Consider the following 16,071-nt stretch of genomic DNA (forward strand, 5'->3'; position numbering starts at 1 on the left):
AGGAGAGAGGTGGTGCGCTGTTGTGGGACGGGAGGTGTTAGGGTTGCGATAAAGGGGTCGGATTAGGGTTTGTTGATGAGACAGATGGAAATGATACGCAGGGACAAAGCAGATGAAGATGGGCGTGTGGAAAAGGTGAAGGGAGGACAGGAAAACGTTTAAGGTCATGCATGGAGGGAGAGAAGAAAGAGAAAAAGAGAACAGTAAGAATCTACAGGAGCTTCTTTTTGACAGTAAGTCAACAGAACTTTAATTCAATGCAGATTTTATAAACCGACTGCATCAGGACAAAACCTGCTGAGCGATTCTGTAACGAAGGGCTGACAGTTAAAAGAAGGAAAATGCAAAGGCATGAGAGACGACGAGGGGGAGATGGCCTCAGTCAAAGTGAAAGCAAAGTGTGAACAGTGAAAAAAAACTGTTCACCTATTTTAAAACAGCATTTTCTCATCAGGGATTTAATGAATAGTTTTCAACGGAAACGTGAGATTTATTTATGGGCGTACCATTATGTGTCCTGGCTGCGTGCCCTTTGTTGCCCTCCTCGTGCTTTGCAGAGTCGAGGCAGCCCAGTGGGCTCAGAGAGTCACTGTGAAGCGCTGGTAAGCCGGGCAGCCCTCCACGGCGGAAACAGTGTCCCTGCACTGCTGGCAGCATTGGTGGCACCGCCCCTCTCTTCAGCCCCAGTGATGAAGGAGGAGGAGTAGGGGGTAACGGCGCTGATGCCCCCGCCTGTTTTATCGTGGGCGGGGTCTGCAGGGGGCCGAGGCCGGCTGAAAGGGGGCAGGAGAGGCTGTGCGTTGGCTTAGGGCTGGGGGTGCAGGTGGAGCAGGTCCCGGAGCTGGGTGCTCCCTGGAGTCGGACCGGGGAGTAACTCCCAAGAGGCGAGGGCCTAACCGATCCAGGAGGAGGAGCCGTTGTGATGAGAGAACCCTGGAAGCTGTGGACTTTCTCAGCTGCGTCGTCGCCGTCCTCCCCGACTGGACCTCCAGACCCAGAGCCTGAGCCCAAGCTGGAGCGGGCCTGCATGCTAGAGATGTAGCCTGTGAGCAGGGGCGCCAGGGGCTTGGGCTGGGGGGCTTTAGCTGCAAACTGGTGGTGGAAGGTAAAGGGCTGGATGGGAAGGGTCGTGGGCCGCTGGTCCTTGCTGTAGCGGACCACTGCTGAGCGGCTGTCTGCAGAACTGGAGAGACCACCTAGAAGAGCCCAAACACAAACTGCTTAGTTCTAGTTTGCCACACGTTTAACAGTACAGACCTGCTCTGACAGCAACAACAAACAAAGATATAAAAAGTCCTGACTCAAAACTGCAACTGAGGACTGTTAATGTACTGAATATATCCAGGAGTGTCATTATGTGTGTCTGTGGGTGTGCGCGCTTCACCGTTAATCCAGCCGGCTTCATATTTGTCGGCTGTATTGTTGAGTAAATGCGGTGCCAAGTTTGAGGTATTTTGATGGAATGCTTTTCATGTTTTTGTGCTTACTGTCTTTCCTCGGGGCAGATGAAAAGCTCTTCTTCTTAGATTATCACAACTAGCAGCAGCTCTGTCAACTCCCTGCATGTGAGACGTTCAGGGGACATATTTGAAATGCAGAAACAGAACCCTAACCCCGTCCACAAGTGAAGCATTTGCAATAATGAGCTGTCAGTGCTGCAGCTGCATAGCCAAGTGTTTAATGTGTTTACCAAGATGTCACAAATGCATCTTTTACTCCCATTTATATTCTCTTTGACCTCTTCTCTGAAAGCGGAGACAAGCTGACCTCAGTACAAATGTGTGTTGCAAATATTTATTTCCACTGTGGATTCCCTTTTGCCGATTATTTGATTTCTCGGTTAATAATTTAGGAAATAAAATAAGATTATCACAGACTCCTCCAAATTCCTCACACTGTCCAATCAACAGGCTAAAGCTAAAAGTCAATACATTTATAAAGACTCAAACACCACACATATTCACAGCTCAGATACGCAAACAAATAAATAAAGAAATGAAATAAAATCAGGCCGGCGTAGAAACTCATGAACCTGCAGGTCATCGCAGCTCAAGACTGCACAAACAGAAAGGTTAGAAGTGAAACCACAACACACAGCAGAAAACTGCCCGGTCATAAAGCTCAACCGCTCTTATCACAGAGAACCACACTGCTATTCACAGGCCCACATGCCCACGCACACTCACTCACACAGACACATAAAGACAAACACACACATGCAGACTAAACCTGGGAAAGTCAGGAGACACAGCAGCGAGGAGAAGCCTTTGTCTGCAGTGTGTGTGTTTGTGTGTGCGCTCCTAGATCCAGCGCACTGGGTGACAGACCGTGACGTGTGACGTCAGCGGGGTTGCGCAAGCTGTTTGTCGCCCAACGGCCGGCCCACCAGTGCCACCTGACCCGAGTGCAGTAGCTGTTTCTCAGCCACAGAGGGCGACAACAAGCTGCTGTGGAAAGCGGGGGGGAAGGGAGGGCGGAGTGAGAGGAATACACACCCAGCAGGACTCAGCTCCCACTGGGATGGAGAAGAGAAGCCCTCATTCTCCGACTCTGGATCTGCTCTGTCATCCTTCTAATTGGACTCATTTCTTTTCTCGCTAACTCGCCTCTCCCAACTTCATTCTTCTTCTTCCTCTCTGCCTGTTTTTCTCTTCGGCTCTTCTCCTGTTTCACAGATGAATCCATTAGACAGCCGAAGCTTTTCCTTTGCAGCTCTCTGCTTTATGTTAGCATCATTAGTGAGCAAGCTGTCTCCCAGAGGCTTTTACTGAAGCCTGTACTGTACTGCGGTGAAACAACACAGCTGACTGAAGTGAAGTCTAATGAATAATATATGTGCTGAGATTCTGCACAGCCTTTCATTACAGCCTTAAATTATCACGGCCTTTATAGACACAGCGTTACAAACTAAGGGAGGAACGTGCCTCTATTCTTTGGGATGATCCTTTACCAAATTTCCCCTTGCCTTCTAAATTATCAATAAATCCTCAGTTTCACTTCCCAGCTGAAGGGCTTAAAGACTGAAATACAATCTGTTTCAATCACTACTTTCATCTATACTCAGTAAATCTGGTGAGGTGATGTGTTCTAGGTTGTTCCTGCAGGTAGAAGGAAAGAAATACAACATTTCTGTTTTGTGCATAAAAGTCTACAAGGACTATTTTAATTATACCCTCAAGTAAAGACAATATTCATTATTGTGATTTAGCTGTAGCGTAACAGAAAAATCAGCTGTTAGATGATCTTTTGGTGTTGAATGCTCTAATGTAAAAATGTAGTTGAAGTGCGGCCCACAGGCTGGTTGTAGCACGCCGTATGTTTTCATGTATTATGGCGCAGCAGAGCAGGACGAAACCCAGAGAGCATTTCTCTTTAATTCCAAGAAACCTTGTTAAATATTATAATTATAATTATTAAAAGATCATACAAGTCCAAAGTAAAACGATTTTTTTATGTTCCTCAAATGATGTTCGGATGACCCAGTTTTCCACTAGCACTTGAATGCAGCATACATTTGTGAATCTGTGTGAAAAGTGCCTCAAAACTGCGCATGCACAAACGGAAGCTCATCATCTAACAATCAAACCTCAAACGCTTGTGCATCAGTGATCATTACTACAGGTACTGATCACTGAAGGTTTCCAAATATGTTTTTGTAACGCGTCTTCAAACGTGTGTAGATCAGAGCACATATTTGTGAATACTCACAATTACCCACAAATCACACACCTCTGTGACACATTTGAGGCTGATTTCTCTCCGTACGCCAGCCGGTCTACAACTATAAAAGGCGACAGCTGGGGCTTCCTGGGATATCACTCTCCCAGTGCTCTTTACCCTCCCTGGTCCTATTCCACAGGAATCCCAAGCATGTGTTTGTGTATTTACCCAAGCAGACAAACAGCGAGCAGCTGAGACTGAGCTGACGACGGTCACTGTTCTTATATGTACAGAAACTGATGGGTTAGTGACTTAATTCATAGAAATAAGTTATCTTGCACAGTTTAAAAGTACCTGAAACCCTAACGAGTCAGAGTTAGTGGCTGAAAACTTTCTGATTGTACTTAAATCCATTCATCCACCTCAGTCCAACACTGTATTTGTGCTAATCTTTGACAATAATCTTTACTTTAACATTAAATTACCAAGTACAGACAGTTATCTAATGCACAGTCTATCCATTTAGTGTACAGTACTGTACAAAAGTCTTGGCCCATCCCTCATTTTACTTTTTTTGCTTCCAAGCACACGCGTGATCTTTTAAAATGAGCATTAGCTCTCTGGGCTTTCTGCAGGTAGTTTTCTTTGGACATTCCACTTCTATTTCTCTCATTTTCAGTTAGTTTCTCTTTAGATTTTTTTTTTGTTTTGTTTTGTTTGTTAAGCTACTTGATGCTCATCTATGAATCATTCGAGCCTGAACCAGTGTTGTAATTGTATATTTAATCACTTTATCGCAGAGGGCTGGTGTGACAGCAGAGGACGTTAGGTGTAGGATGAGCTGTTGTGGCGATCTCTACAAGGAGGAGCTGAAAGAAGAAAAACCTTTAAGCACTTTGTTACTAACAGCCTGTTGCAAACACACATCATTTGACCACATTTCTCAGTTCAATCTAAAAAAATGTCAAAGTATTTTTCCACCAACAAGCTGATTCCCAAAAAGTTATTAGCTCTGAGAAACTGGCGTGTGGCGTGTCTTTACACAATCTGAAGAAACTGGACAAGAAGAGGACAAAAAAAGAAGACGTGGCAGGCTTACAAGAAACTATCCGCAGCAGACGAGCAGCATCTGAAAATCATGTCCTCAAGAAATAGGAAATAAATCCAGCAAAAACCCGAAACAGGACCTGAGAGATGCATCTGGCCCTTGAGCCCCGATCCATCTACTGTTCACTGAAGCCTCATCAGAAATGGTCTCAGTGAAAGGATGGCTGTCAAGGAGCCGTTCTTAAGGAAGGCAAACTGGAAGAAAAGGCTGAGGTAAGAACTGGACTGAAAACCAGTGGCAACAGGTCAAAGCATACCTGGAGAGAAAACCACAAAACAGAACACTGGGACCGGACGTCAACATCACTGAAGCCGTGTCACGGCAGAGAGCAGAGCAAAAAAAACAGCCGACATCCAAAGAAGAGCTCCGAATGTCCTTCAAGAAGCTTGGAGAGCTACTCCTGAACTTGCCCGAGAGAGAATAAACGTGCTCATACCAAATATTGACTTTCAAGCTTGTTAGAATTGTACAAACTCTATTTTTGCCTTGATGCTGTATTTCCATGCATCTTATATCTGCACCCGTTTCCTTTTATCCCAGCAAAATATACAGGAATGAGGGTTGGCTGAAAACTTTTCCATAATGCGATATGTTAACGGCTTTACTCTCCTTTATTTTCATTCACAGGTGCAGATGTTTCAACTTCAAATGATTTCTGTCCACCTAATTGTACAGTACAGAGTGCTTTCATTGATTCCAAATCCATCTTTTTTTTTTAAATTCCTGATTTAGTCTGCAAGAATTACGCCTAAAACTCCACGTGTACTTGTAACAACCAGCATACTGTGCTAAATACATCCAAATTAAGCAGAATTGATCTGTTTTCAGGCACAAACAAAGGCAAAACAGGATTGTGCAGGAATACAGCGACATCTTAGTCATAAGTGACTAAGGTTGGCTGAGAAGGTGATGTGGGTACCATTTCAAGTTCAACAAGCCAAAAAACACTTGACACCAGTAGAAACTCCTCCGTCAGATTCCTCACGTCTCTCAATTGTGGAAAATAATCCAGTGCTACAGATGGAGGTTTGTGTTGAGGTTTCTGAGAATAACTGATCTGTTAAGCCAAATGAAAGGCATCACATTCAAACACAAACTTCATTAGAAGTTTCAGAAATAGAATTGATTGAGAGCGATGACACAGAGGTTTCTATCTACGAGCGCTTGTTTTTGGAAGGATGGCACAAACATGCACGGATATGCAAATATACAAGCCCCACACACACACACACAGCTCAGCAAGCTGATGCAGAGCTCTGTGGGGGGCGGGTGTTTCACTGCATCTTTCTCTCCTCTCTCACCTGTTTGTTATTCTGAGCACGCTTGGCCCACTTCAACCCTTCATTCCATCTAAAGCAGAGCCCACAACCCCAACGCAACCCCACGCACAAACACAACAAACCCACAAGCGACGCACGCGCACGCAGCGCGCGCCGACACACACACACACACACACACACTTCACCACACACACACACCCACAGACAGACACACACACACACACACACACACACACACACAACACACACACACACACACACACACACACACAGACACACACACACACACACACACACACACACACACACCTGCTTGTTCAGGGGCGCAATCTTACACCCAAAAAGTGAAAAAACGCGGCCGAACAAAATGCCTGTCCACACCTGAGGGATATTACCTCAACATTTGTTCACATTTGATGATCTGCTGTTTAAAGTAAGTCTATAAAGTATGTAAAAATGTCAGCATATTTACAATTGAATGAAAGGTTTTAACCGTTTCTGATTTTTAATACAACTTTCTTTCTTTCCCTTATAACGAACTCACAGTCAGGGCTTGATCACATGAGTCATACCTTCGTGATGCTGCTATTGGCTCAGGGTGCAGGGGGAACTTCCCAAACATGTTGCGTTTATATGTCATTATTGCGTGACATCAGCTTTTATCAAACCAAATTCTTTCCACTGGAGTTTGCAGAGCCCAGATAAGTTCAAAGGAAACTATGTATCTTCCATTCATTAGGTGGACAGAAGGAGAACAAATGAATGCAAATGTGCTCGAGGCGGATATGTAGATGGGAAATTCTCTAAGTGTAAAAACTGTCAGTTTAAGCTCTTCTGTCCCTTTGCAACCTAAATGAAGGAATAAATGAGGTTTACACTGTTGTTGTGCAGTGTAAGAGGTGGTGTACCTTCTGCCTTGGCCCGGGTTTCTCTCCCCCCTTCCAGGTGTCGCTCTATGCTGCCTTGACTGTAACATCTGGTAAAGGGTACAGGCGACAGGGCCTGACTGTCAGCCTCGACACGCTGCTCCAGGATCGGAGAAAAGTCCACTGAGGAGTGCGAGTGAGAGGAGACGGCGTCTGAAGCAGCCTTCACCGAGGGCGATCCACCCGCTCCTCCATTTCTTCGTTTGCTTCTAGCTATCTCTGCGAAGGAGGTGACCCTCGGAGGAGGAGGTGGGGTCGCGGCAGCGCCCTCGCTGAGCCGGACGGGGCAGCTCAGCATCCGCTCCAGCGAGCCGAGCCGTGGAGACGGAGACTTGTCCAGGTTGCGATCGTAGCTGCGAGAACGTGGACGGCTTCCTGCAGACGCTCCAATAACGCCCCGACCAGACAGAGGAGGAGAAATGTTGACATACACCTGGCCTTCAATCACAGGACCAGCTTTAGCTCCCTGCTGATTCTTCTTCTTCTCCTCATCATTGTCATTATTATCATCATTATCATCATCCTGCTGAATAACGAGGAATATGAAAAGAAAAGACTGAAAGTTGAACTTTTTCCAAGAGATTATAAAATAAAACATTAGTAGCTGTGGTTAAGAGGTCAAATTAAAAACAAACCAAAGGCTTAAACTGACTAATCCAGATTTGCTTTGACACAGTGGCAGTGGCACTGTTACCGACTGATATTAATACCCTTCAGTCTACATAAGTGCTAAAATAATCCTCAGACATGAGCAGATAACTGCAGACGGTGGCTAGTGTCTAAAACGAGCCAGTGCCAGACTAATACCAGTGTTACTGCTATTTAAAGGTTTCACTGTTTCAGTTTAATTTACAGTTTAGGAGCTCTTTATGTTTCTTCTCCCCATTTTGCCTTTTCTGTTGAGTCAGATGTAATTTCTGTCTCTGTTGTCGATTTGGTCTTGCTTCACTGACCAATTTAGTTTTAGCTACATAAATAACAACAACAGTCACCGCGAAGTGCTTCATATTATAAGTTCAAAGCCTTTACAACCCCAACAATCAGACGACCCCCTATGAATAAGCACTTTGGCGACAGTGGGAAGGAAAAACTCCCCTTTAACAGGAAGAAACCTCCAGCAGAACAAGACTGAGAAGGTGCAGCTTTCTGCCACAACCAGTTGGAGGGGAGAGACAATTAATAAACATTACATCATAATCACTTGTATGTGTAACGTAATTAAACTGACCTTTACTTAACTAAAAACATCAAACACAGATTCAGTGGAGGATAAATCAAAGACTAGATCTTTTACATTAGACTTGGATTATAGATTCTTTATCATCATAAATCCTTATTCACAGTTAAGTGCTGCAGTTATTCAGTAAATCAGTGTATTTACCTTTACACATAATAAATAGGAAAACAAAACTGTCACTGATCATATTCGATTATAATCATATTATATCAAATGGAACCCAATGTGACATTTTAGTTTTGTCAGTGTTACAATTTTACATCACAAAATAGCTGATGAACTTTGACCCTTTGGTCGCACTTCTAGTGGACTGCATTTCCACTCTCGTGTGGACCTTTGCATGCAGTGTATCCTGAAATGGATTAGAAACTGTTGAAACTACAGAGGCCGGATTCTCCACTCACCCTAGATGTCTCTCCCTCTTCATCCTCTTCCTCCACTCCTTCCTCGTAAGCTTGCTGCCTGAAGAGGAAGTACTCACTCGGCTGAGTCGGGGTGGGGCTGCCTTTGCTGTGTTCGTCTGAGCAACTGTGAACCGAGGAGCCCGCGGGACTCGGGGACGACTGCGACGAAAGGTCGCACGTGACCAGTTTGTAGTAGTTCTGGGTGGCGACGACCAGTCGTGCCTGACTCTGGAGACAAGAAGCGAGGTCGCCAGAGGACCCTGCGTGAGGAGGGTGGTAGGAGTTGCAGTTGGCATCGAGGTCAAGAGCCCCCTGGTGCTCCACTGAGCAGGAACAGGTGGAGGAAGAGGACAGGCGTGGTTCACGGATGAGAGGGAATGTGTTTCCAAGTTGTTGAGATAGGGGAGGTTCGGTTGGAGAAGTGTGAAGGTCCAAATAGAAAGCCCCTCCAGTCGAGTCTCGGTTTCCTGGTAGATCGGAAGCAGATGAGGTGCAGGAGTGGTCGGTGGAGCTGTTGAGGTTGGTGGGACCGGAGACTGGTGGCTTCTCTGGGACGCTGTTGTTCATCTTGTTGTAGATGGCACTGAAGTTGACGAGCACACCATCGGAGCTGTTGCAGGAGGAGTCGCTGCCGTAGCCTTGCTGGCACTCTAAGAACGGCTCGGAGAACGCCTCGGGGAAGTGCCGAGGGTAATTCTGGGAGAGAGTACAGCAGGAGCAGTGCTGGGTGGAAGAGCTGGAAGAGTAGGAGCCCGTCTTGCTGCTTCTCCCACACCTCATCGGATGATCTTCGTCTTCTTCGTCGTCATCACCCCAATCTTGATCTCCGCAGTCCATCGACATGTTGGAGCCACTGCTTCCATGGCGCCGTTGACTGGCAAGTTCCAAAATTTCGAGGTCTTCTAGGTGGTTTGAAAGATCCGAGGCGCCACCTCTCAGGGACTCCCCACTACTTCCTCCCACTGAGCTGTGAAGGAGGAAGGGCTGGGGAGCAAAACCAAGGTCGTGCAAATGGAAGGAAGTCAAACCGTCATTGAGAGCAGAGTGAGCGTCACTGTGAAGGTGAAAGGAAGAGTCTTCAAGGTAACCACTGAGGTTGTCACCGTCATCTTCTTCCCCTTCGTCATCCTCGTCCTCTTCGGTATTCAGCAGAAAAGGATTGTGACGGAATGGATTCCTGTTCCTCGGTTTGGCTCTGGGTAATGTGTGCGCTGTAATCAGCTGGTCCTCCGAATTGCTCGAGGCAAATGATGAATCATCGCTGGCTGTGCTGCCGCCTCTCCCGCCACCCTTTCTTTCTCTTCCTCCATTGTGGGAGGACCAGGAGCCACTAGAGGTCTGGATCAGGCTGCTGTAGAGGAGAGCTTCTCTCTGGAGGACGTCTCTCTCCGGAAGGGAAGTGGTGCGACTCAAGCCCAGGTTCTCTGGTGGGCTAAAAGGGTTGGTCCTCTTCATTGAGCTCCCGCAGCCACCCTGCCGCCTACTCGACACCTGACAGTGCACCAGGGGAATGTGGTGCACAATCAGCGTCTCACCAGACAGTTTAGGAGGGCTGTCCATGGCCTATGAGGAGCGAGGGAGGGACTGGAGCTGCAGCAGCTGAGCGAGGCCCTGTACGGGTGAGGGGGGGAGGCTGAAACGAGGTGTGTTGGCAGTTGTATTCACACTCTGTTTGCTGGGCCTCTCTCTGCAGGGCAGCCAGGGATTTGGAAGGAGAGGTCAGGGAAGTCTACACCATGGTCAGAGTGATACATCTGGAAAACACAAAGACAAATGAAGTTAGGAAAGCAGGCAAATACACGCACGCGCACATGCACACACAGGGGTTGAGGCTACAAGGTTGTAAAAAAAAGCCAGTGAAACGGTGTTAGATAAAAAATTAAAAAAGCTGGGAAAAAAAGGCTGTTTTATTGGTGTTTGGTGTCCTTGTTAAACACGGGACATCAGAGCAGAGTTTTCAGTTAGTAGGTAACATCCGAGGCACTTAGTGTACCAGGACTTTGGTACCCTATGTACCGCAGCCAGCTGCATGCTTTTTACTAGCAGCTCCACCAATATTATGGTGATATTCTGTCCTCATATTCGACATCATCAAGATATCCACGGACAATCTGCCCAGGTATAATGTGATAAATCAACTTCTATTCTATAGATGTTTCTTCTTTCTTGAGCAATTTCTTGGCCGAATGGTTGAGATCAAATGGAAACCACAGCAATGAGCTTTCAGTTTGAGTAAAACAAACCGTTAAAATGTCCCTTTCAGTGTCTTGAGGCACAAATCTTCTCCTGCCCTTCACAAACTGCATTTCAGTTCTCTCAGATTAATGAATAAATAAACGACATATGGTTTTCTTAGCTGAAGACTTAGCTCTTACTGTTAGTGCGTTGTTACATCTTGCACAGAAGTTCAAAAAAAAAAATCACATATTTCTGTAAAGTTACCATATAGTATTTACAGCATACCATAATACTGGTATACCATACAATATAAGTACAGTTAAAGTATCGAATGGCTTAAACCACAATCATTTACAAAAACCTCGTCCTTCAAGGAGCATCAGAGCTTTCATTAGCTTGTAATACCTGGGATCAGCTAACCCCAAAGTCCCAAAACCAATCACTGTAAAGCCCCTCCAGGGAAAGCAATAACAAACCAGTGACTGAAGTTTTCCTTTCCCAAAGCAAACAAGAGTCTTGATGAACTCCCCATAACTGAAAAACTTTAGATTCTGTGTTTACTTTTAGTCTTTAATGGAAGCATCCACCCAGCAACAGGAGCATCCTAACACAGCTAACAGGGCTCACATACCTGAGGTCACACTGTGTTTAAACTTTAATGTTCGAGTAATTTATGAAACAACAGGAACAGATGAGGAGTGTGTTTATTTGTTCTCAAGCCACTTTCCTTCTAGTAAAGTGTGGCCTAAACACACCTAGCTTCTTTTTTTGTTGCTAGCTTAACTAATGTTACACATGAGAAAAATAAAGGACATAAAGAACAAAGTCTGCTGCATGAAAACAGTGAGCACTGTGTAAAGCAGCTCTGCAATGGTCTCTTTGTTTTGGGTTGGTTGAACTCAGGGGTAGTTCCTGCATGTCTTGCTTTCTTCTCTTCAGCCTCCCTTCTGAGCAAATGTCTGTAGTCTGCAATTAGACCAGGAGTACTTAAGGCCAGAGGGAGAAGAGCCAGAGCGACTCTGCAGTCTGCTGCTGACTGCTAAATCCTGCTCAGTGAAGAGGAGGGTGTTTTTAATCATTTAACCTTCTTGATTTGCTCTTTTAGTGATCAGCTTCTAGGTTTTGCAGTCTCTTTCTTTTCACTGTGATAGGAGCTTGTCTGTCTCTTTTAGTTTAATAAGTAAAAATTAAACTTCTATTAGCAATTTTTTGTTTCTTCCCCACATGACAGACTTTCAGGAGAAGGTAACGGGAAACCAGAGCTGCATTACAAAAGGTCAAAAACCATGCACAGACGATCAAATTATTAGTCCTGATGTGGTTTTTACTCCAAAAACTCGACAGCATCCTCCACTGCAACCATACTTGTTGTTAAAAATGTAGTAAAAAGAGAAATTAGAGTTCTGGAACTACAAAACACAATGCACAGTTGTTTCCACCAATGATCAGCGAGTCTCCCAAAACATTTAATAAACTGTAGTAATGTAAAGTAATCCTATTAAAACAGCTTCAGTAACTGTAGAGAAACACATGCAGTGGAAACAGTGAGAGCCAGTAACACACCAAACAGCTGACTCTTAAACAGGACTATGATCTCATCCTTATTCACATCACACCCTAAATAACAGACACAGGATTGAGCCTTCATCCTTCTCTTGCCCCTCAAACGATCAAATCTCCACGAGGCCCTCACATCTTCTTGCTGTCAGATTATATTTGTTGGTGCAAACACACATTCACCTAGCATGCAGTTTATCTTCAAATAAGGAAAAAATTATTACTTTGCTTTTGTTTGCAGGTAAGTATGCACTACCTTGCACTGCATCAAGTCTGTCATTTTTCAATTACAGCCCAGCAGCGTTGGTGCTGATGAAACTTTATAGATAAAAGGTGTCTTTATATGTCAATACATGTAACTCCCAAATTAGGTGTCGTTACAGAAGATTTACACAAAAATGATGTATTTCCTCATGCTAGTCTCACCGCACTGAGGTGAATAAATACACTGAAAGTCATTTTTCCATCAGATTCCCACTTCCTCCCCAGAGGAAGTAAAATGCAGCTCTATTTGCAGTAACAACATTTCACACAGGCTTTAATGCTCTTTATCATTTCAGACGCTGGGAAGCTTCTCCATCATTTGTTTATATGATTTTTCTACTCAAGTTATGTAGAAATGCTTCATAAACCACCTTTCTATCCTTTGTGCAGTCCAGACTGATATGTACTGTAGGTAATCTCAGATTAAGTGCGCCTGTGACTAAAAAAGTGGGAGATCAGATGTGAAGATAAAAGCAAAAGCCACATTTTAGCATATTGGAAAGCTGCACTGCTAACAGTCGCATGGATAAGAAGATGAAGATATAAATGCTGGTGAGAGCGTCACGACCACGATGGAGGCAAAGACACACAGCAGCTCTACAGCTACGTGTTCGCACAGTGCGACAGGTTTACTTGGTGGCACTGCAATAACTGTGATGCTTCTCTTGATATCTGACCTTTTAAACAGAGGTATTTGCTGTCGGGATGGACTCGGATTTCACCTCAAGTGGAGCTCAACCTATTTATCTCAAAGCTGTGAACAAAGAAGTGATGGGTTCCCACTAACCTGCGCTGCAGGTATAAATCATGACATTTTTTGACTTTTCTTTTTAAGTATCTTGAACTGATAAATTATAGCAGGAAGGAAACTATTGTTCGTCACGGTGTGAAAACCCCCCACAGTGAATGTGAACCTGCACCTGCCTGGGTGGAAGTTGTCTTTCATGTGATAGCGAAGGATGGAAAAGCCTTTAAATTCCTCCTGGATTAAACAGCAAAGTAAACAAACAACATAGACCAAGATCTGACCTCACGTTCCCCTCACTGCATTTCAAAATCACAGCGAGGATACTGAGTCGAGTTATAATCGCAGACCATCAGAAGAAGCTGACTGACAGAAAATATAAAGCATCGGTTGCTTGTTTAGGGCATCATTAATTAAAAATACCTGTTTTGGGACTACTTGCCATAAATTAATTGTAGTGACTGAAACAGAGAATAAGACGTTTCTTAGCTGCCGCTCTGAACCAAAGCCTAAACTAAACCATTACAGCACTAAAAATCGTCACAGCTTTTCATTTTATCATAAACAGTTTCATGTAATTTTCCTTTTCTCGACGGACTAATATAAGAACGATTTTCAATCGGCGTATCGTACGAAACACGCTCATCATGCACTTTTATGTGCGTTTCAAACAGAAAAGTGCATTTTGTTTTGTTTGTGTGGTAAGAATCAGAAGCCTGACATCTCATTACTACTACGCTTAGCAACGTGATGTCCTGTTGTTACATAACAGAGACGACACAAAGACACCTGATGCAACAAACCACCAAAGAATAAGTCTAATCTTCTTGCAGCGTATTCTCTTTAAGTGTTGAATACAAACACTCATGTGGAACAGAAAGGTAAGTGAAGTATACAACATCATAGAATCTGCTCCTTTCTTCCATTATTATATCAGCGGGATCACAAGACTCCACATATCTCTGCATATAATATACGTATCAGGTCCAAGAAGCCTTCAATGTATCTGAGGCTGTCACTGGTTCCTGTTAGCAGAGTCACATTAATGACTCTATGCTCAGTTAAAGACTCCAGGCGAGGTTAGGGAAAGCCAGCTGGTTTTATGAGATAATCTGCAGGGTTAGGTAGGCGAGACTGTAATGTGTCCTCAGATTAGACAGCTGTCTCGTTCATATCACCTGTTGCTGTGAATTCTTGTGAAGATGATGAACTTTAGGCGAGCAGCCCATGTGAGTATTGATCTATTCATGCGAGGAATCTCTTTTCTACTCCTAAGAGTGTGAAAAAGACGGTGCCTGGACTTCTGCACATGTGTGAAGACATTTCATCTCTCAAACAAGAAGCCTGTTCAGTTCTAAAAACAAAAAGCTGGAGGGACCCAGGTTTAGTTGGGGTTGTCTGCTTTGGAGGCGGGCGTTCATCATATAACAACAGGATTTCAGTGCTGAAAGCAGCGGTGATGAAATATATCAGTCTTCTAAGCCTGGTTTTTCCCAGATTTCTTCCTGTTAAAAAGGGAGTTCTTCCTTCCCACTGTCGCCAACTTTGTGGATTAATCTAGTCTCTGAACAAAACTAAACTCATTTTACTTTACATACTGCTGAGTAGCTGAAGCAATAATTGTACTTCTATTACATTTTCTGTTTAATAATCTAAAAGGTGCAAAATAATTAGTAAAAACCACCGTGTCCCTCTTTAGACGCACCCCTGCCTGCTGCAGCTGTTATTGATCGTCTGCAACTTACAAGAAACCAGCAAAGATTGTGGTGAAATATATGAACTGCATGCAGACAGATTCTGTTTGGGTGGTGGTGAAATCACATTATTCTTCATGTTTAATTTGTGATAAACATAATTTGATTAAAGACACTTGTTGGACTTTCACCAGTGAGATTTTGATTGTAGCTACAGTAACAAGCAACAGTTCTGATGAGTCCTCCTTACTGTAGTTTTCACATCAGAGTTCATGCTAAGGAAAATAAAAGCTGCTCATTATCTTAAAACACTGAATAGCTACTTTTACGTGAGCTTAAAGAGCATTTATATTTAACTGGTCAAAGGGGCCTCTGCCTGTTAAACCAAAAATAATTTAAAATCAAATCAAATAATAACAATTATCTGTTTGCTTTGCAACACAAACACACTCGGCCTCTCTGCTGTGTTCACCGGGGACTTTTCACACAACATCCTGGTTGTTGTTTATAACCCTCACCTCATGAGCCAGGTAACCGAGTGTGACATCATCTGCTTCGACTGTGCAAGATGACAGTCCACAGTCTCACTGCTTTCCTCGATCCTTTAGTGATTTTACAGATATCAATTTCTGAAAAACTGTGACAAATATCTTTCCTTTTGATGATTAATAAAGACAATCTGAGGATTAAAGGATTAAAGTGTTTGCAGGGATGACTGATACTGACAAACCAGCTATGAGGAAAAACATGTCAAAGCATTTTTCACTACAAGCCACGTTTCATACAGCAATTAATTTTTTACAAATCCAATTTACTGTGGAAATTGTCTTTAAACTGACACAGAATCATTTAAAAGCAAATGTATGGAAGCCCGTTTCTGCCACTAAATAAAAACAAAAAAGCTAGTATCCATAACTCGAAATTTCGAGTTAGCTCTGCCAATCAAAAATATAGGTGAATGAGGTCGCTTTCTTGTTACCCGGAAGCATATTGCGCAGAGGAACGCGCCATTAAAAAA

At 44.0% G+C, this 16,071-nt stretch overlaps 1 protein-coding gene across 1 annotated transcript in view; it reads right to left on the reverse strand.

Annotated features, from left to right (window-relative positions):
- Nucleotides 1-16,071, reverse strand: part of rusc2 (RUN and SH3 domain containing 2) — a gene marked incomplete in the record, with an annotated part of 46,581 nt that overhangs the window by 16,507 nt on the left and 14,003 nt on the right. The window contains 3 exon segments of the mRNA XM_014333480.2: nucleotides 507-1,196; nucleotides 6,957-7,497; nucleotides 8,616-10,369. Coding sequence (XP_014188966.1) covers nucleotides 507-1,196; nucleotides 6,957-7,497; nucleotides 8,616-10,175 — 2,791 coding nt within the window.

Source organism: Haplochromis burtoni, unplaced genomic scaffold (assembly GCF_018398535.1).
Source record: "Haplochromis burtoni strain Fernald_Lab_line unplaced genomic scaffold, NCSU_Asbu1 Contig_43, whole genome shotgun sequence".
NCBI lineage: Eukaryota > Metazoa > Chordata > Actinopteri > Cichliformes > Cichlidae > Haplochromis > Haplochromis burtoni.